A 20,297-nucleotide genomic window follows, 5' to 3' on the forward strand; every position below is an offset into this window, starting at 1 on the left:
GTACAAATCAATAAAATTGTGTTTGCTTGAAGTGCTATAATTAAATGTAATTAAGATTTATTTTGCATTAGATAGTTTCTCTGCCACGTCATACATAACAATTTCATTTTGTAATACATGTTTTTATATGAACCATGGCTGGTAATGAACCACAGATCCACACGGTCTTCTGTGTAAATTACCATCTAATGCATAATTGATGGCAGTGTAAAGATTTCTCAAATTGCATTTACATGAACCGTTATGAGATTGCAGTTGTTTTAGACTGGCAGTAGTCCACTTTTTTTTTCAAACTGAGGTTGTTCAGATGGCTGTGTGCTGAAAGCAAGACACTGACTGTTGATGACCTCTTCATAAAACCCGTCTCCAAGCTGTCCTTTTAAGTTAGTCTCTAAAAACTTTATAAAAACACTCAAATTTGGACAAACTGAAGCCCAGGATTTATGAATCCAGTAAGTGATAAATTAATTGTAACTGGTGTATAATCTGCAGAATTAGAGGGCTGTGGTAGTTTGATGGTCTTGTAATTCTAAGGGCTGCAGGTAGGAGCTCAGGTTGCATCAGAAAGGACATCTGGCGTAAAAAAATCTTTATGCAAGTTTTCTCACTTCAACCCCTGGAAAAGGGAGCAGCCAAAGCAACAACATTATCTGCAGAATAATGTCATATTAAGACAACCTTCTTATTTGCAAACAAATAAATATGTAATTTTTTTGAGTCGTGTAATTGTTTTAGTGTGTTTTGGCATGAGCTCAGTCTAGCTACTTAATATTCTCAGATGCAGTGTTTCAAGGGTTAATTAGTGGATATGTTTACAATCTCAGAAAGTTGGGTCAACTTTTAATAAAAATGCAAATGTGTCTTTTAAATGGATATCTGACTAAATTTATTGCCCAACTTTTGATATGAAGCAGAGTCAGAAATTGTAAAATAAAATGGGAGTATGAAAAGTTTATTGTGAAATGGCAGAGGATACAACAGTTTAAGACTCAGGGATGGATTGAGTGAAAGGTGGATTTATTTAGAAGGCCGGTCCTGGGGCCAAACCGATCACCTGATTGACAGATAGACAGCCAGCCAGATGATAAATGAGGAGGGAGTGGTCATCGTTATTCCACATCCCCCTCCATCACTGTTCCTCTTTAATTACAACCCCCCCAAAAAGATCAGGGTACTTGGATGAAGATGAGGAAAGAAGGACCTCGTGGGAAATAGTTACTGCTTTCCGAGTAGCAGGAGGAGGAAAAGAGAAAGAAAAAAAGCACCATTTGGACAAAAAAAAAAAAAAAAGTTGGACAAAACATTGTAGGGTTCAGGAAGTGACATCTCTTAGTCCTTTGTTCCCCCTGCTTCCACAGATGATTCAGGAAACAGCGAGTGGATGTCGCGACACCATGGGGTCTGCTCTATTCAGTGCTCACCACCTGCAGTGGCAGGGTCCTTACACAGACATGATGTGCTTGACAAAGGCTGGAGATGAAGACCAAGGCAGCAAAAAGAAAGGAAAGAGATAAAAATGAGTAATGTAAGTAATAAATGAAAAGAAAATCTCCAAATGACTGTATTCAAAGACAAAAAGAACTACAATACTACTGTTCAATGTCTTTGACCTGGTTTATATACTATTTAATACTCTGTATTATGGTAAGAATTCATACCAATAAATGTGGTCACTTGTTTTAAATGGGATATAACCTTAAACATTTCCAGTTTGTAAATAGATCTGTGCTCTATTTGTTTTATAGTCTTGGTAACCATATTTCTAATGAGCTGACTATATTGTTAGCTAATGTTACATCTTATTTGGCCCAGTGTGATGTAGCCCAATGCACAAAGCAGAGTAAAAATTATATTAAAACATGGTAGACAACTGGGAAATTACAATAGTAGTGCACTTTTTCCTGTAAATAACCCTCAGATCCACTACTCTAAGCTCCTAGTTCTAAGATCAGCATGGGAATGGGCGATGACTAACCTCAAAGTTGTAAAACTCAAGTTAACTAACCAAGAAGTGATGTCTTGGTGGCTACTTTCATCAATCTTATACTACCTATAAAAAACATTGGTATGAACTAAAGTTGAAATTGATACTCTAGAATATTTTTGTTGTTTAGTGGAGGGTAAAGTTCACAGTTCACAGTTTTTCTTTGTAGGTAGTCTTCTCAAAAATAAAATGATAATAAAAAGCTATAACTGCAGCTGATGTTCCTGTTTGGTTGTTAGAGTATGATTGGGCATTAGTAAAATAATAGGTTGTGTCACGGAATTAGTAGTAAAAATGGTTTAATTTTTATTCCTAGTCCTAATCTTTTTCTATTTATTGTTATTATTATTAACCAGAATAGTTGCAGTACTATTTTGATTATGTTTAATTTGTGTCTCACCCTCATAGTTGACACAGCCATTCTCATCCTCCTGTCCGGCCATGAGAGCGTCAATCTCAGCCTCATTCATCTTCTCTCCTGCAGGAGGAGTCAGAAGACATCCAGTGTTAAAACCACACAAAGCAACACAAGCCCAAACCAATTAGATGCAGCGTTGTAGGACTAACCCAGTGTTGACAGGACGATACGCAGCTCAGCACCCATCACTGTGCCGTTGCCCTCCTTGTCAAAGACACGCAGACCCTCAACATAGTCCTCAAAACCTGCCTTGTTTGGGCTGTTGATGATGGTCTGGAGCATAGGGAGGAAGCTCTCGAACTCTACTCTCTTGTTGGCCATGTCTGCAGGAAAGGATAGAAATTACATTTGTCAACCAAGAAAAAGGGGTCATGAGATGAGACTGAGTTTTTGTGACAAGATGCTTCAGCTGATGGGTTCAGTGCTTTGTCCATAATACGTTCCTGTACAGCTCTTTTAAAAGCAGTTAAAGTCATTGCCAAAGTCCTGCTTTAACCACATCTACAGTTTTTCAAGAGTACAACCATATACCTTTTAACATTTTACAGTTTAGTGACTTAGTAATAATTCTGAGCAACACAGGACAAGTGAGAAAAGTTATGCGGCAGTGCCCTCTTCTGGTGAAAAACCTTCATGCCTATCTTTTTTCCACAGTGAGTGGGGTTAAACCTACTCCCAAGCTGCACTTTGCAAAACTTTGAAATTGCAGCACAAACTTCAATTAGAACAGAGATGTGTGTATTGGTCAACTTTGCTAATCAAATGTAAAAGTTACTGAATGCTTCACTTACCTTCAGCTGAGGGGTTTCCAAGCAGTTTGTTCACCTCCTTGTTGGTGGGGTTCTGTCCCAGAGCACGCATAATGTCAGCGATCTGGTTGTAAGCCACCTTGTTGTCACCCACCCTGTCGAACAGGCCGAAGGCCTCTCTGTAGTCTGTTGAATCAAGGGAGAAGAGACTATGTTCACTTCATCCACCCAGTGCCTTCAAATTCACTGAGTTATATGCATTTTTGTGTGTGTCAGCGATGTTTGAGGTTATAATCCCTATAATTACTATGTGGCACTTTTGTCTTGTTTTCTATACCCTGAAGGATTTCAAACTCAAACTGTGGCAACTTGTTTTTTTTTTTTTTTTTTTTTTTTACGTTAAATGGTATTAACTACATCAGTTTTTGGAATTTATGATTGCAAGAATACATTTTTTCATTTATTTTAAATTCCTAAAAATCAAGGTATGTTTTCATTTTTAAAGTCTATTTTTTTTTGCTAATTTTTTTATCATCTTGGATTTTAAAAAATCCCAGCACAAAAAGACATAAGTGGATGTAAAAAATACACTAATAGTGACAGTGAAATGCATGTTTTCTCTCAACTCTATTTTTATTTTTTAGATAAAAAGCAGCTAGTTGTTGCACACCTGCCACCAGGTGAAAGCAATTACTCTGCTTACTGACAGGGAAAACACATAAGTGCAAGACATCCAAGAAGGTTGAGGTATTATTGGCTGAATGGACTGACTCCTGCCGAGCCCTGTCACCCCATGCACTATTTCAGTTCCAGCTGTCTCCTTCTCTCACAGCAGAGCTGTGGCTTCTTTTAAAAGACCACCTTGGAATTGATAAACATAGCTGAGAATATGAGCCCCTCCTTTTAAAGGCAAGGCCTTCTGTGAGCGAGCCGGGTAAAAGTAGGGAATGCTGACTGCAGTGTAACCAGCAGCCGGTCAGACAGCGGGTCTGGTCCCACGGTGGCCAATAGGAACCAGCAGAACACAGGTGTTTTTTTCTGTCAAACACTGCACTGTCATACTATTGTTCTTTTTTTAAATTTATGCTAAGCATTAAGCTTTTTTGCTTGTTCCTCCACACAAACTATTTAATTTCACTGATCAAAAGGCTGAACCTAATGTCAGGATCCAAGGCTGTATTGAAGTATTTTGTGATATCAGATTGTTTTCTCGTTAAAAGAGCTTTCATTTGTATTACTGTGTAGTGAAGTTTTAATGCTTCTTATTTTGACAGTGTTTGATTTTTCTGTTCTGGTTGTGGCTGATAGTTTAATCAGATGTTTACCACTTACTTACAGTAATTTTTTAAAGTGCTGTGCAGGTAACAAATGCAGCTATATTCTCTGTGAACACATTTATCATTTTCATACAACAATTAAAGGATTCAACCAAGTTACAATGCTTTTGTTTTAGTAAAACCACAACACAGGTAAAATCTTTGGTGAGATCGGATTACATTTTAAATTTTTATTCATAATTTTTACATTATCCATAATTGCTGAAAATGTAATCTTTGTGACATCTTTACAGCCTACTTATAACTGACTCTCCATAGTAACAATTTACTCCTTTGGCCACTCTCAAATACCACAAGGCATTCGATATTCTAGAGGAATGTCAAAACACATAAATGATTGAGGTGGCCACCTGCCCGGAGCCCTTTGACACCTGTCACTGAGTGTAATGCAGGTTTTAAGTGGTTTGTTCATTTTAAAGCTTTCTATTTTATGATACTTTTAGGTTATTAAACTTTCTAATAGAGATTTATTACTGACTGTCAATAGGTTTTTATGTCCATTGTAATGAATTTTGTCAAATGTCATGTGATGCAGTGTCATGTGATTGCAAAGGTAAGAGGTGATTTACATACCTTCAACCTGGTCTGCGCTGAACTCTATCTACAAGCCAATAGAAAGCAGCTGTGTAAGTGCTAAATGTGCAAAAACATGTCATGAACAATTTCATCCAGAACACCAACAGAACTAAAAGCACTTTGCATATAATGTTCACAACACAAACACAAACACAGTAATTTGTGTCTTTTCCAAAGCTAGCTTCAGGTGGAGGCACCTGACCTGTGTTGTTCCATCTTTAGCTACATTAACATGTCCACATTTGGAGTCATTTTGCATTGCCATTGTGCATTAGTCACTACTCAATAAATCCAATCCAGAAAGACCTGGGAGTGGTCTAAACCAAGATGAGCTATCCATGGTTCTGCTCAGTCTGCTCAGTTTTGTGTGTTGTCTCCCAGACCTGAAGCTGCTCTCACTGCCTCCTGTGTAGATGCTAAAAATGTTTAAATAAATCTAGTTTTTCTCGTGCAAAACAGATGACTCTTGCTTGCAAAAAGGGTGCCTCTTCTAACCTCACATTATCAACTCCTTAAAAGTATAAAGGACAAATTAGAACTTTTCAATTTGAGCAGGTGCCCTAACAATCTCTCCACTTTGAAGAACTGCAGTCAGAAAGTTTTGTCACGCACATCTGAGTGAAATAAAGTCCAAGCTCTTCCTGAGCAGCGTGCATCATATCACTTGCTCCTTACATCAATCAGATAAAGCCTTTAATGTCAGTGTACCTTGACGGAGGACAGGTCGACAGCTGCAGCCTTAGGAGCCGGTGCAGGTTCTGGTGCCGGTGCTGGTGCAGGTGCGGGTTCAGCCTTCTTGGCGGGAGCTTTGGGATCCTTCTTAGGTGCCATTTCAATTAATGTTTAAACTACTTTGTCCCAGAAGCACAGACAATTCCCAGTTTGGGTGACACACAAGGAGTGTAACACAGAATGGAGGGGACTCAGAGGAAGAAATCCCTGTCTGGGCGTATATATATCGGGCTATTTTTCCTCCTGACCCTCGTCAACAATGTTCCCGTGTAAGGATTGGATGGCTCATGGGAGGGTGTGTGGGAGAATGTGATGGACTTCTCTCTAAACTTAGAATATAAAGTTGCAGGCCAGAGAGAGTTTATTCATTCAATTAATCAGAAATGAAAACAGTGGACGTGGCGTGAAAGGTTAACAGCAGGTATATAGAGTTTGCTCTGGACCACGTTTCACTTTTACGCACAGGATTGCGTATCATTACGCACAGAACATCCGGATAACACATTTAGAAGATGATTCAAGGTGGTTTATTAGGGTTCAAGCGTAGATAATTACATTTAAAAAAATCATGCTAGTTGTAAACTCTTACAGAACAAGTTAAAGAGACTGCAAGAGCATGTTGCATCAAAGTGAGAACTACTACATCAGGCCAAAAATCTAAATGATTGATGAGTAATAATAAACAATAAAATAAAAGTAAGAACTTTTTCTGGACTCTTAAATGCATTCATGATGAAATGGCTGCAGGATCAGTGTCTTTCTGATATATAATTTATAATTAGAAAAGTTTTGAGTTTTTTTTCTGAGAATTTCCGTTTGAGTCTTTGAGAAAAAAATGTGACTTAGAGAAATTTTATTTTTAATGCCAGACTGTCAGTAGTTCAGCCTCCAGATGGGTGACTTGAAGGGATGTCTTTCACATCTAATAGTTTGATTCTGGTCTTTGTGTTGTGTAAAGCAGCACCTTTGTTCAGTTTGGTGCCCCTCCACCATCCCCATCCGGGATGGATGTGATGTAAAAGCACAAGGAGATGGAGCTCTTGAGCAGCTTTCAGCTGCTGATGCCAGTAACACAGACAAGGCCAAGAGTGCAAATTCTGCCTCCTTAATTCTTGTCTATATCCGTCTCCTAGCCCCAGGGGTGCAGCCCAGCCCCCACCACTAAGACAGGGGCTGGTGACGAAGGAACTGCATAAAATCATTCAGCCGCCCGCCCCCTGGCCTGCACACACCCCACCCACTTGCTTTCACTGACCCCATCTCCGTCAGGGTATAAGCCACAGAAAGCCCAGTCTCTCAGCTGTCATCTACCCCCGGCACTCCACTGCATCTTCTCTGCGTCTGACTTCCCTTCATTCCCTCCCCTATAGAAACCCTGCCCCAGTGTTTGCACCTGTGCTGCAGTCCAATCTGAGCTCCACTATAGAATCTTAATGGATTCAACAGCCTGGTAGAGCTGGGCTTTATTAAGATGTGATGGCAGGTCAGCTTATGAAAGTGGTGGTGGTGGGGCAGATAAAGTCTGTTTGGCAATCACAAGTAACCTCACAAGTTTCACTTTGTGAATGAAAAGAAACCTTTCTTTTTACTGTTCGTGATTTAAAAAAAATCTAAAATAAAAACTAAAAACAATTGAAGTACAATACATCTGAATTCCCTCAATATATAATCCAATCTTTTTTTTTCAGATTAAGTTGTTTGCTCCAACAGTTTATAAATATGTTTTGCTGTTCTATTACAGAATCTTTTAAAATATCACCTTAGTAAACATGTACAATGTTCCCATAACTAAATATGTAGGCTCTTATTCATCATCAGTGCAAAGCTTCTTTAAGAACATGATCCTGGAGGTGTGAGGTCAGATCTTTAAGTGGAAGAAGAAACTTCTGTTCAACAAAGGCAGCAGTGCTAATCTCTTAGGATTTCATTAAAGAAATGACTGTCCTCCATCATGGCAAAATGAAAAAAGTAAAAAGAATTTTAAAAGTCAAGGTATTTGGTCCATGATTTATTTCAACTATTTCTATTTATTGATACAGTTCAAAATAAAGAGTTTAGTGGTGCATCTGCACACACACACAAAAGAACAAGACAAAAGCTGAAAACTTTTGTCGGAATTCTCTCTTACAAAAAAATAAACAAATAAACAAACAAGAACATGGTGCTTTATCTTATATTGGTAAGTGTTTAGAAGTAGTGAAATATTTGGAGGCTCCTTTATCATTTGCAGTACTTTGCACAGCTTTCTTTTGGCAGACTTGAAAGGAATCATATTAAATCCTGCATTTCTTAAAACACCATAAAACACATTTAAGACAAGCATGAATAATTAAACTTTCTTTCAACAGCTATAGCAGATTTATAAATGTGTACAAGCAAAATAGCAGCCTCTAAAATGGTTAAAAACTTTGCTCGCTACAACAAAGGGTTTACACAAGAGGCTAAGAAGTGAATGAGCATGATTAATAATTCATTTTTAAATTGTACGGCATGACCAATCATCAAAAATAACCGGTATCAATATACCTGTCAAAATGTTTTATATTATATATTTTTTTAAAAAGTTGTCTTAAATATGTTTGTTCATTCATTTGATCTATTTCAGGCCTGACATGTGTGCTGCTGTTGACCCGGGGAAGTGCAGTGTCACGTTTGACACGTTCAGGCAAACGGTGGGCTCATCTTTGGGGTCTTCTCCTGTTCTGTGACCTCACATAAATGCCATTAATATCCATCTATCCATCCATGTACAATGTTAAAGTACCTGCCTATTTTTGCTGTCACTGGTGTGATTTCTCACAATGTGTGGAATCCGTGCCACGTCTTCTTAGCTGTGCTGTATACATGACAGTGTTGAGACAGTGTCCTTAAATGCCTCAAGCATTTGTTGATTTGTGGATTGGTGAAGTCCAAAGCTCAATGAAGGAAGAGGAAACACGGAAAAGGCTTCTTTAGGAGTACTGTTTTGTATGGTGGGGAGTTAGCTAGTGAAACAACACCTATTTAAAATTATCCTAGTTAGGGCCACGATTAAGAGCACTCAGTTGAGCTGTCAGAGCAAGTGATAGTTTGTTTGGCTTGTATTCCCGTTTTGGCAACCTTGTTTTTCAGATGGCCAGAATTACTTTGTTTGTGTTTTTTTTTTTCCACTAAAAAGTTCAGACTGCCTATTTGTGAAATACCAATTTTGCATTTAAAACTTACAGTTTTTATCAAAATATTTTGCAAAGATGTTTTTAAAGCATGTATTTGATTCTCAGGCTGATGGAACAAACTCAAAAATATATATATTTATTTGGGAAACTGTTACGGGAGGCAACAACAAAAGTGGCGTCCCTATCTCCAGCAATCAACAATCAGGAGGTGGGGGTACAATCCGGATAGGTCACATGTCTGCCACAGGGTAATCATATGACTACGCACGTACACACTCACAACCAGGATTGATTTAGTGCATGTTTTTTGGACTGTGGGAAGAAACTGGAGCCTCCAAAGAAAACCCGCCCATGCATGTGGAGAACACGCACAGACCTTTTTGCGGTGAGGTGACAGTGCTTACCACCAAACCTTTGAGTTGCTTTGTATTCAAAGTATTTACCAACATTTATAAGAGCATTTTTAGATGCAATACACTGCTTAAGTGCTGCAGCCACACAGTAAGTCACACACATAAATGAAAATTTAATTAATCCCACCAAGCAAAAACAGATTTTTATTTATTATTTTTAAGTTTTACTTTAGACTCAGTCTAGTAAGCTCTCAAATTTTTTTTTATTTCAAAGTTCATCTGACTCAGATTTCCATCTGAGGATGATATCTTCTGTGCTAAAGGTATGAGAACTGAAACCTCAAGCATGAAAGAGTAAAAGGTGCCATCAAGATTCTGTAAATGAGAAATGATACAGGCACTGATTTCAAGACACACCTGTCCTGACCCTGGAGTGCTCCTACGTTAAGCATGATTAATGAAATGTGAAGAACTTGAGCTCGGGAGCAAAATCACGGGATGAGTGCACTATGGTGTAAAGTTCCAAAGATGTCAGAAGACCCCTGGTCACTGACATTTAGTCTCTGTGGTGGGTTGAAACATTAAGAAAGTAATTGTAGGGAATGGAATGACTGAACTCACAGACAAATTCCCTTTGCTACAAAACATGAAGCAGAGGTCACACAGCCATATGTAATGACTGGAGAGTGGATTTTAGACTCTGGTGCCATCCGCTACCCCTCTTTTTAAACCCTGAGCATTTCCTTCCCTTCCTTCCTTCCATGCCAAAAGGAATGAGGCTGTAACTGAGCCTGGGGGGACAGATGGTGCCTATTTTTAGCCCCTCCATAGAGGTGTGAAGTTTCTTGGGATTTCTATGAGTGGGGGGCCTTGGCTCCTTGAGGGGGCTGATGCAGCCTCTGTGGCTCGCATATTCTCTTTCCTTGCCTCGCACTCTTAAAAGACTTTCAACGGGATTAGATGGGGGCAAGTTAAACAAAGATACCCACTGCCCTTTTTACTGAGGGCACCAAATAATAAAGAGAATAGAAAAGTGACACCAAGCAGAAAAGTACTTTCCCCACATTTATTTTCTTTACTTCATGACTTGTACTCTTTAACAAATTTAAAAGACTATAAGGCTGCCACAACAGGACAGTATGGCTGTCAAAATAATAACTAATCATACAAATAACCAATGGAAAGTTAGTTTTCCTAAAACTGGCCAAAACAAAATTTTAAGCTTGGGGTGTACTCACTTTCTTTACAGTAGCTAACTTCAAATAATCAATCCATTTATCCATTTTCTGTACCTTTCTTCTCCATTTCTGCACTTATCTCCAGCAGTCACTGTGTGAGAGGCGGGGGACACTCTGGAGTGGTTGCAGGTCCATCACACTTCAGGTAATACTTGAGTCAATAATGAAGTTTTCTTTCATTCGGTAAATAATTTCATACATCATTTTTTTTCTTCAGTAATTGCACTGAAAATGTATTTTTGTTTAAATATTTACTGAAATATTTATGTAAGATAAACAAACAAACAAAAGCAAAACATTGTACACCTTTTTTCAGATATCATTTATACCTGTACAAAGAGTTTACAGATGCACATTTTTTACGTCTAACCATTGCTTTAGAAAAAAAATGTTATTTTGCTTTATTTGTCTTGTCCCATACTTTAACTTTTGTTTATTATCATGGAATTAAAGGTCAGGTTTTCTCTTTCAAGACAATACAGATTCTAACTTGTCTTGTAATATACCAACACCACTTAGCTGATTACTCACACCCTATTCTGAACAAACGTTTTCATGCATCCTTGAAGCACCCCCATCTTTTATTTCAGTCATCTCAGGGCCAAGACTGTGTTTGGAAGCCTGGCAGAGAGAATGGGGATGGTGCCTGCTTGTCTATTTACGTCCTCTCTTAAGCCAGGTCAACATCTGAAACGCACACTTGGAATCGTAGACAATGTAGGATCCCTTCATGGAGGACAGACGCTGGTTCTTGTTAGAACTCACGTCAGCCAATCAATGACTGGATTTAGAGGGCATCTGATGACAGGCCTCACAATAATAAACGCACAGTGCATTGCAAAGGCTTCTCGGGTTCTTCAAATCCTCACTTAGCAATGTTCCAGTGTGTATGATGCCGTCACTGATGGCGGCTACTTGCCAAGGGCAAATCTGAACAAAATAAAATAAAATAATTTAAAAACACCTGTTAGGATTCATTTACATTTTTTTTTAAATTAAGACATATTCACTCATGGCTGTTGCTAAACACCATTAAAAGTGTAACAAAAGGAAACTGGTCAATGACTGCCATAAAGTAACACTGTTAATGGCAACAGTAAACACAAAATGCTTGCCTTGTGCAGTGACAGATCTGTTTATGTTTTCAGACATTAAGCTTGTGTAATTGAATCGTTTGTTGTGCAGATCTGTTTTGTGATCCCACCTTCAGCCAAAGCTGGGTAAATATCCTGCAGTGAAACATGATGCCAGGAGAAAATTTAGGGACCCCTGAGGTCTGTGTTTTGATCACCTCCTTGTAAAGAGTTAAAATGAGCCAGATTAAACAGAGCAGCACTGAAAGGTTAAGTGCACAGGCTTAATGTTCTGTTGTCACATTTGCCCTCTTCACTCTACATTTGCATCTTTCCAGCAGGGGCCAAAACATTTCACAGCCTTTTCTGAAATATGATACGTTTTGGTCTTTCTTTTTCTTTCTTTTTCTTTTTTTTTTACAGCCAGACTCAAGTTTATTTCAGTGGGTTATAGCTTTCGGTTACTCTCCACTCTGATGCACAAATGGTGCATTATGTTTTCTCACAAAAGTATTGTTCTGAAATAATGCCTCAACACCAAAGTGTTTATTGGCATGTTTATTTTGAGGGTTATACTTTTAAACAGAAAATGAACATTCTTATCAAGCAAGCCAGATTTGAACTTACTCGACTGAGAATCTTCGATTACCGTTATTAACTAGTCCCACAATCTTTTTGATGAATATTTGATAATTATATTCACAAATTTAATAACTGTACAATACAACTAAGCATAACATGAATACAGTGTTGGCTTTTTAATAAAAATGATATTGTAAGAGAAAGTATCATGTTTAGACAGCAGTTTACACAGTGTGTGATCTGTGCAAGCATTTCATTAAAGGTGTCAGGCCAGCTGTAAAGCCATCACAGCTTCTCCTCCTTGGTTGCAAAAATAACACGAGCTCTTTCTTATGCACCTTAAGCAAATTTATATTATAACCTATTCATTTAAAATTCTGCTGCACATTGCAGGACTGTTCAGATCTTCTGATTAAGCAAAAAAATAGTGAGTTTAAAAATACAACATAAGTCAACTACTGCATTCTTCAAAACAGCAACATCAACATCCATCCATCTGTTTTATTTACCAGCTTCTCCTTTCTGGGTCACGAGTAGCTGGTGCCTGTCTTCAACAACAACAAATTGTTGTAACTCAGTATTTATTCATATTTAAGCAGTTTAATATTGGTGACCAGCTTTGACGTCACAGGCAATACAATACAGTACAATACATTAAAATGTAATATATTATAATATGAAAACTGTGGTTTCCTTTAAGAAGTGTAACCGTTCCCTCACCTGTCTGTTATGAAGCCTTTCAGAGTAAATTTCTGCACCTATTCCAAGTTTGCCACTGGATGTCAGCAGAGCTCCACAGAGTTTCAGGAGGACCACCAGCTCCACTCAGAAGAGAAAGAGGGAGGGGGGCAACAGGGGTTAGCTCAGTTGAAATCCAGAGAAAAGACTCAACGTTAATGCACATGTAATGGAAACATTTTATTAGGTTTGGGCACATGTGGTGTTAATTATTAACATGCTTAAATACACAACAGTATGACAGCATGTTGCACCAGATCATGGATCTTTATTGCTGAATCTCTGGTAATAACTTCCACATAAGTGAGCCCAGTCTATTCTTCCAACCCCCTTTTTTAAAAAGTGTAGAGGTATTTCCTGACCTACTCAGGTCCTGATACTCACACACCCACTTTGTTCAGACTGCTGAACACAGCAGAGTGGCAGTCACACAGCCTTCTCCACTGAGGATCAGTCTTGCAGCGATCAGCAAATACACTGACCAGTCTAATCCCACCACCATGCAGCCTGTTTGTGGACAGTTTGCTCTCTCTCTGTCTTTTTTTCTTTCTTTCTTTGCAGGCAATTTGCCTCAAAGAGTGTAAAGAGTTTGTTGCACATAAAGCATTCTACACGAGTTCACCATAAGCAGGCAGAGTCCTTCCCAGCGGGCATGCATTTTGTTTTTGTTCCAAGTGAAAATAGTTGCTGAAGGCTGATACTTGTGTGCAGAATTTTACTACCTAATGAATCTGGAAACAAAAGATAATAAAATAATTTTGTGTGTCAGAACCATGTGTAGCTTCAAGTTTGCCCATATAAAGACAGCTTGACAGAAACAATTACACTGTGCTGATAAAAGATAAATATAAGTAATCTATTAATAAATGGATTTAGTTTCCCTGGCAAAACTTTCTGCTGCACCAATAAATTAACTACTTAACAGCTTTATTCACATTACAAGCTCAAAAATGTCTAAAAATGTAAGCAGACTCATGGTTTCATCAGCCACATTTAACATAAAATAATAAAATAGGCGTTTTTAGTTTTTATTTTTTTAGTGGAAGACCAATCTAAACACTGTGCGCGTGGTCAACCGGCAGCCAATCAGCATCCACTTTGCAGAGGAGAGGAGACACCCAAAAACTCATTCATTGGTCCAACTTTTAGAGAATAAGTCATTTCCCACTTCATTCTCGTCCGGGCGAATTAACCTAAAGAGTCAATTTGGGGCTAACATGACACAAATCTTGTTGGCTTATAGAGTCGTTAAATCTCTGAGACAAGGATGCATGGTTGGCAGGAAACTGGGAAACGCGTCGGGCTTCCCGACGCTCCAAACCGCAAAACTCTTTAGTGCGAAGGTAAGAAAACAGCGTGTGACTAAATGAAGTTTTCAGCATAGATAAATGCAGAAATCGCTCCTCAGAAACGTTTCTGGTTGAGAATGACGTCACCACAGGCCAAACTACATAAAGAAATCTCGAAATTCGGCGTTTTCTTGCGTATAAATAAACACTCGCGCACTTAAAAAAATAATGTGACTTGTTTTCGTAAATAATTGAAGCTGATATTTCATTCGGCGTACAGCCTGCATATCCAATATTTTCTCAATGAACATAAAGTTGCAAAAAGTACATGCTGCAGTTGAATGAGTGAGCCACATGAGAAAGTTGGAAGCGCAGAACAAACACGTGACTCCATCTGTGCGAGTGAAATCTAGTTGCATTTATTCAAATAAAGAGTTGAATGAGACTTTATTTACCCCTATCAGAATAATTCAGAGAAATGCATGATGCTGAAAAGTTTGAAGCTGACAAATAAAATGTAATCATATCTTCTCTGTGTGTTTTAATGTAATGCTGCTTGCTGATGAGATTCTCAGCTGTCACATGCAGCTGCTGGACTTGGGTGCATCACTTGTGTAATTCACAGAAAATGTTGCATAATATTTTAAGGACACTCTGATCATTATAGCCAGTGCATATGTTTTGCTAAACTGTGGTGAAATCCTTAATCTTTCCGAGCAGAAAATGTCCAAACCTTTGAACAAAAACGCATTAAATCTCCAGCGTGTCAGTATTTTAGATGTTTGTAATAGGAATCTTCTGTCACATAGGACAACAGTAATAGCTTACATATTTTTACCTTGATTTTTTTGTGTGTGTGTGATGAGTAGAATCCATACCACAGAGGATCACACCAACTTTTACATTCATACATTTATCCCCCTCTCTCTCTCCAGTCTCACGCACAGACACACACTCACACTTGTGCACACAACAGTTGAAGAGATTTGTCTGTCTCAGCATTCACAGCACATTTCTCAGTGACCTGCAGTTTCAGCACAAAGTCCCACTGGCTCACTGGTTGCCATCCCTCCTACTCTCAAAATCTACAGCATGTCTTCTTTTTTTTTCTTTTTCTTTTCTTTTTTTTCAAAGTTTTGCTTTTGGTCTGTCCAAACTTGGTTTATAAAAAGAGAATACATTATTCTTGGGTGAGATTTCACTTGTCATTCTTTTAACTTTTGTCTTTCTTTTAACTCCCAGGCTCAGACAGCCTACCTGGTCTTGGAAGATGGTACCAGGATGAAAGGATTTTCCTTTGGGCACAATGCTTCTGTAGCCGGGGAGCTTGTCTTCAATACTGGCCTGGTTGGGTGAGAAGAAGACTTGCTGACTTATTGTAGTAACACCATTGAATTAAAAAAAAAAAAAAAAAAAAAGCTTGTCAGATTTTTAAGAAAAAACAAACACATCAAAAGTAATTTATTTCATACTGATTGAATTGATAACCTTATTTAAAGTGGATTCATTTTGTTTTAAAACTTTTTAACATTTTTTGTTTCATTCACTGTCTTATGTTGACAACACAATATTCTCCAGCATCACCATGTTACAATACCATGTTGTGTTTGGTTTCCCTGCTTTAGGTATCCTGAGGCCCTGACTGACCCCAGCTACAGAGGTCAGATCTTGACCCTGACCTACCCAATAGTTGGGAACTATGGGGTGCCTAACACCCAGGAGCTGGATGAGCTTGGCCTGAGAAAACACGTGGAGTCTGACTGCATTCAGGTAGTAAAAGCTGCTGTGGCAGCAAGGTTTCAGGCTTCGCAAAGGGCTTATTCCACTTGTTACATTTGTCATTAATGCTTGTCTAAATGCATTGTTTTATTTATTTATTTTTCTCCTTTTTTACTGCTTTCTTCCTAGTAATTAGAGAGCAAAACTCAATCACTAATTCAATTAGGTTAATTGTAAAACTGACTAACATAAATTCCAGTAAACAATCTAACCATCTTGCTTACCTTAAAACTAACATGTCCATTTTATCAATTTTTTTTTTTGTTTGTTTGTTTGTTTGTTTTTTTTACTTTCAACTATATCAAATTGAATAGCTAATGGCTAAACAGTCAGATTTAAACTTATGATAATCTCAGTTTATACAATTTTTGAACATTTTCATCACAAAGCAACGTCTCTGTTGCAGCTAGACAGCTCACGACTTTTCTTTGCATTTTTTCTGTTTATTTACACACTATAATGAATTAGAGTTATGATATTATTTGTAGGAGGAAGTGTTACTGAATTTAATTATATCTAAGCATAAGACAGTCAAAATAAATAAGACGTACATGTAAATTAAGCCAATTTATCAAGAGTGGAATTGTCACCATTTACTCCTTTTGCACATTAAAAGCTGTATATTATTGTTTCTTTTGGTTCACAATGAAGGCTTTTAGCTTGCAACACACATAAATTATATATTTCTTGTTGTGAAATGACTGTGACTAGTAAAGGTTTAGTTTTAGGGCTTTTTGTCAGGATTCATAAAGGGCAAAGAAGTACTTCATGGTCAAGTGAAAACAGTGGTAAATTACTTGGCATTGTCAAGTTTAGTTACTGTCAAAACTTGTCATCGTTTTATCTTTGTTCTTTATTGTAAAGCACCTCTTTTGCAGCTGATGCTTCTATAAATTTTCTTGTCCTTGATTTACTGATAAGTACTGCCTTCTATGTCACTGATCTCTACATGACACATTTTACATTCAAATTAAAGATACTATTATTAGTGTTTGACAGAATGGCATCAACTCAACACACTGACAAAATCACTACAATTTCATGTCTCATGTCTGTTTTTGATTACTGTTTGCAAACTGCGGGCAAACAAATTTAATCCTCCAAAGCCCAACATGAGTGAGATAGTGGTGCTTGAGAAAGTAAAACTAAAAGGCAAAAATACATAAAATAAGATGATAAATCCAAGCAAACTATTTAAATTGTGTCACTATGAGTACACTTTGAAGCACAAATACCCTCTCACCTCTGCATAACTCTGTGGGAAGGTGCCATTACAGCTGATTTTATGTGAAAGCCCCAGTTCTGCTAAAATATACTGGCAGCTGACGTTTAGGATGCACTCCACATATACTTTAGGTGATGCCGAGTTGAAGAGAAAATGAGATTTTTCTGTATTAAGTGTTACGTATGTGACTCTAGCATGTGTTGCTCCTGCTTTAATTGCAGCTCTTTACATGTTAAGTGTCAGAGGAAAATGCAGTTAACAGACTTAAGTGCCTTTTAGTTAGAAGTTTATTTAAGACTAATATTATGCTTTGATGCCTTTAGGTGTCTGGTCTTCTCGTTCAAGACTACAGCCACGAGTATAGCCACTGGAATTCTGTCAAGTCTCTGGGTCAATGGTTGCAAGAAGAGAAGGTTGGGTTTCAAATTACTCAGCACCTGGCACAATGTCAGAGGTGAATGGAACTTTTCTGTAAAATTAACATTTCACTTTCCTTTAAAGGTTCCTGCGCTCTTTGGAGTAGATACCAGAATGCTGACCAAGATTATCAGAGATAAGGTTTCTTAAACTTAAATGTTGAATTCATTGCTTCTTCAGAAGAATAGAAGAGCTGATCATCCACTCACACATTGTTGTTGCTCTTCAGGGAACAATTTTGGCAAAGATTGAATTTGATGACCAGCCTGTAGAGATATCAGACCCCAACCAGAAAAACCTTATTGCAGAGGTTTCAACCAAGGTACAGACATTTATATTGGATATCATATCTAGTATAATTATATTCACAAAAGCTCTGTCTACAAGTGTCCTTGAAGAGTACTAAAAACTTTTGGCTGGGTCACTGTTCCATCAGGAAATCAAAGTTTTTGGAAAAGCCAACCCAATCAAAGTAGTGGCTGTTGACTGTGGTGTCAAACATAATATAATTCGGCTTCTGGTGAAGGTTAGTGCACTTGTTCAAGCTTCATTCTTTACTGTATTGAGTGAAAGTATAAAAGTTTGAATTTGAAAAATACATAAGATTAAGCAATGACTATCTTTCTCTGGGTGAAGCGAGGTGCAGAGGTACACCTGGTGCCATGGAATCAAGACTTGCTGAGTTTAGACTATGATGGCCTGTTTATATCAAACGGACCAGGAGATCCATCTCTCGCCAAGCCACTCATCAACAACATACGCAAGGTGAGCTATCTAATGAACACAACATGCAAATGAAAAAATTAGTTCTAACCTTTTTTTTTATTTGATGTCGATTTAGTTCATATGCCAATATCTATGACATGTCTTTGAAGGTGCTAGAGAGTGATCGCTCCCAGCCAGTGTTTGGGATTTGTATGGGGAACCAAATCACTGCTCTGGCTGCAGGAGCCAAGTCATACAAACTGCCTATGGGTAACAGGTGAACTCCTTAATTCCTTGGAAATACAACTTCATGTAGTATGATTGTCTCTCTTGTGAAAAAGTTTCTTTTAATAAATAAATGCCACCTACCCTAAAGAAAACAGAAAGATAAAAGTATGTATTTTTCATGCCTGTCTGCTTCCTCAGAGGTCAAAACCAGCCGGTGTTGAATGTGATGACAGGACAGGCCTTCATTACTGCACAGAACCATGGGTATGGCATAGACAGCGAGTCGCTGCCAGCAGGCTGGAGTCCGCTTTTCATCAATGCTAATGATGGCACTAATGAGGTTAATTTCACTCTTATTTGCATGTTCAGCCTTTTTAGAAGACAACATGACATTTCAGTGTTTTTGTTCTAAAGGTATAAAATACAAATCAGTAGTGACACAAATGAAAGACCGAAGTCTACAAATATTTTCAGACCTATTTTTTGAAATATTCACTTGTTTCTGAAATGTTTTTCATTCCCTTATATACTGTATATAATATGTGTAATTTTCAGGGCATCATGCACAACACTAAGCCTGTTTTCACGGCCCAGTTTCATCCGGAGGCTAAGGGTGGTCCCACTGACACAGAGGTAATTAAAGACTTTGATGGTGCTGCATAAAGTACCTGAATACTACACTGCAACTAATTAAAGGTTTATTCACCGGATGCAGTCAAGGTAAAATTTATCATATTCCACTGAAATAATACTTGTCTAAATGATGGCCTGAAAAAGTGAAGATGTGTTCAGATAGCAGCAGAGTTTGCAATAAGATGAATATACTAATGAACATTTTTGTTTTCTTTTAACCAGCTGTATGTAAAGGTTTTTTTTTCTTTCTTTTTTCTGTAAGTGCTGTTTGTGAAAGACTGTGTCATAGTTATAGTCAAGAGCTTGGACTTAATTTAGATTAAATAATTTGTTGTGTTAAAATGTATCAGCTGGACATTGATGTTTAAGACTGGTTTATATATTAATTTCAGTGCTTAAACATACCAAGTTCACTCAGTGTGTAAGCCATGTTTGTTGGACATCTTTTACTGTCTTATTCTGCTTAGCTGACAAAACAAACTCAAAATAGTTTATTTTATTTATTTCAAATAATTTGATTAAGCTATAAATCTTTAAAAATAACCAGACTGCTATTACATTAGTTTTTTTTACTCACAGACTTTTATTGAAACTTAAAAAGGTGAAAAATGTCAGCTTTACATTGGTACCAAATTGAAAGAACCAGCCAGTGACTCTTTTTGACACATTGTCTAAACAATTATGTGTATAAATATTTATAATGGTGATTTTTTTCCCCACAGTTTTTATTTGATGTCTTCTTATCGCTGATCAAGAAAGGGAAGGATGCCAACATTGTGTCAGCCATGCCAAAAAAACCTGAGATCCATCCCAGAGCTCAGGTACAGTAAATACATGAGGTGAACCAAATACTTCAGTTGGGGTTCTTTCTGAGATATTCCAAAATATTTATTACAATTTGAGGGTGTAGAAGTTACAAAAATGTACTCTGTGACTGCAGTCAGTGCTGTATTTATTGACTGATTTGTTGATGCAGGTTTCAAAGGTACTTGTACTGGGGTCTGGTGGTCTTTCTATTGGTCAGGCTGGAGAGTTTGACTATTCTGGATCTCAAGCTGTCAAGGCCATGAAAGTAAGATCATCGTG

General features: G+C 37.7%; 2 protein-coding genes across 4 annotated transcripts in view; one reads left to right on the top strand and one right to left on the bottom strand.

Annotated features, from left to right (window-relative positions):
• Window positions 1-931: 931 nt before the first annotated feature.
• On the bottom strand, window positions 932-6,004 carry myl1 (myosin, light chain 1, alkali; skeletal, fast). The gene is made up of 6 exons (XM_017423906.3): window positions 5,773-6,004; window positions 5,062-5,089; window positions 3,194-3,337; window positions 2,552-2,725; window positions 2,385-2,462; window positions 932-1,470 (listed from the first exon to the last, which is right to left on the bottom strand). The coding sequence occupies exons 1-6, from the start codon at window positions 5,893-5,895 to the stop codon at window positions 1,442-1,444; spliced, it is 576 nt and encodes a 191-aa protein (XP_017279395.1). The 5' UTR covers window positions 5,896-6,004; the 3' UTR covers window positions 932-1,441.
• An 8,044-nt stretch (window positions 6,005-14,048) lies between these two features.
• cps1 (carbamoyl-phosphate synthase 1, mitochondrial) overlaps window positions 14,049-20,297 on the top strand; it is a 41,042-nt gene continuing 34,793 nt past the window's right edge. The window contains exons 1-13 of one of the 3 annotated variants that reach the window (XM_037976269.1): window positions 14,049-14,278; window positions 15,467-15,576; window positions 15,850-15,994; window positions 17,552-17,641; window positions 17,730-17,786; window positions 17,875-17,967; window positions 18,082-18,171; window positions 18,282-18,410; window positions 18,521-18,627; window positions 18,777-18,918; window positions 19,134-19,211; window positions 19,934-20,032; window positions 20,188-20,283. In XM_037976269.1, coding sequence (XP_037832197.1) covers window positions 14,153-14,278; window positions 15,467-15,576; window positions 15,850-15,994; window positions 17,552-17,641; window positions 17,730-17,786; window positions 17,875-17,967; window positions 18,082-18,171; window positions 18,282-18,410; window positions 18,521-18,627; window positions 18,777-18,918; window positions 19,134-19,211; window positions 19,934-20,032; window positions 20,188-20,283 — 1,362 coding nt within the window. In that variant the 5' untranslated portion in view covers window positions 14,049-14,152. The remainder of the gene's footprint in view (window positions 14,279-15,466; window positions 15,577-15,849; window positions 15,995-17,551; window positions 17,642-17,729; window positions 17,787-17,874; window positions 17,968-18,081; window positions 18,172-18,281; window positions 18,411-18,520; window positions 18,628-18,776; window positions 18,919-19,133; window positions 19,212-19,933; window positions 20,033-20,187; window positions 20,284-20,297) is intronic. The other 2 variants (XM_037976268.1, XM_017423926.3) reach the window with 2 other exon arrangements.

The sequence above is a fragment of the Kryptolebias marmoratus genome, linkage group LG6 (assembly GCF_001649575.2).
Source record: "Kryptolebias marmoratus isolate JLee-2015 linkage group LG6, ASM164957v2, whole genome shotgun sequence".
NCBI classification, from domain to species: domain Eukaryota; kingdom Metazoa; phylum Chordata; class Actinopteri; order Cyprinodontiformes; family Rivulidae; genus Kryptolebias; species Kryptolebias marmoratus.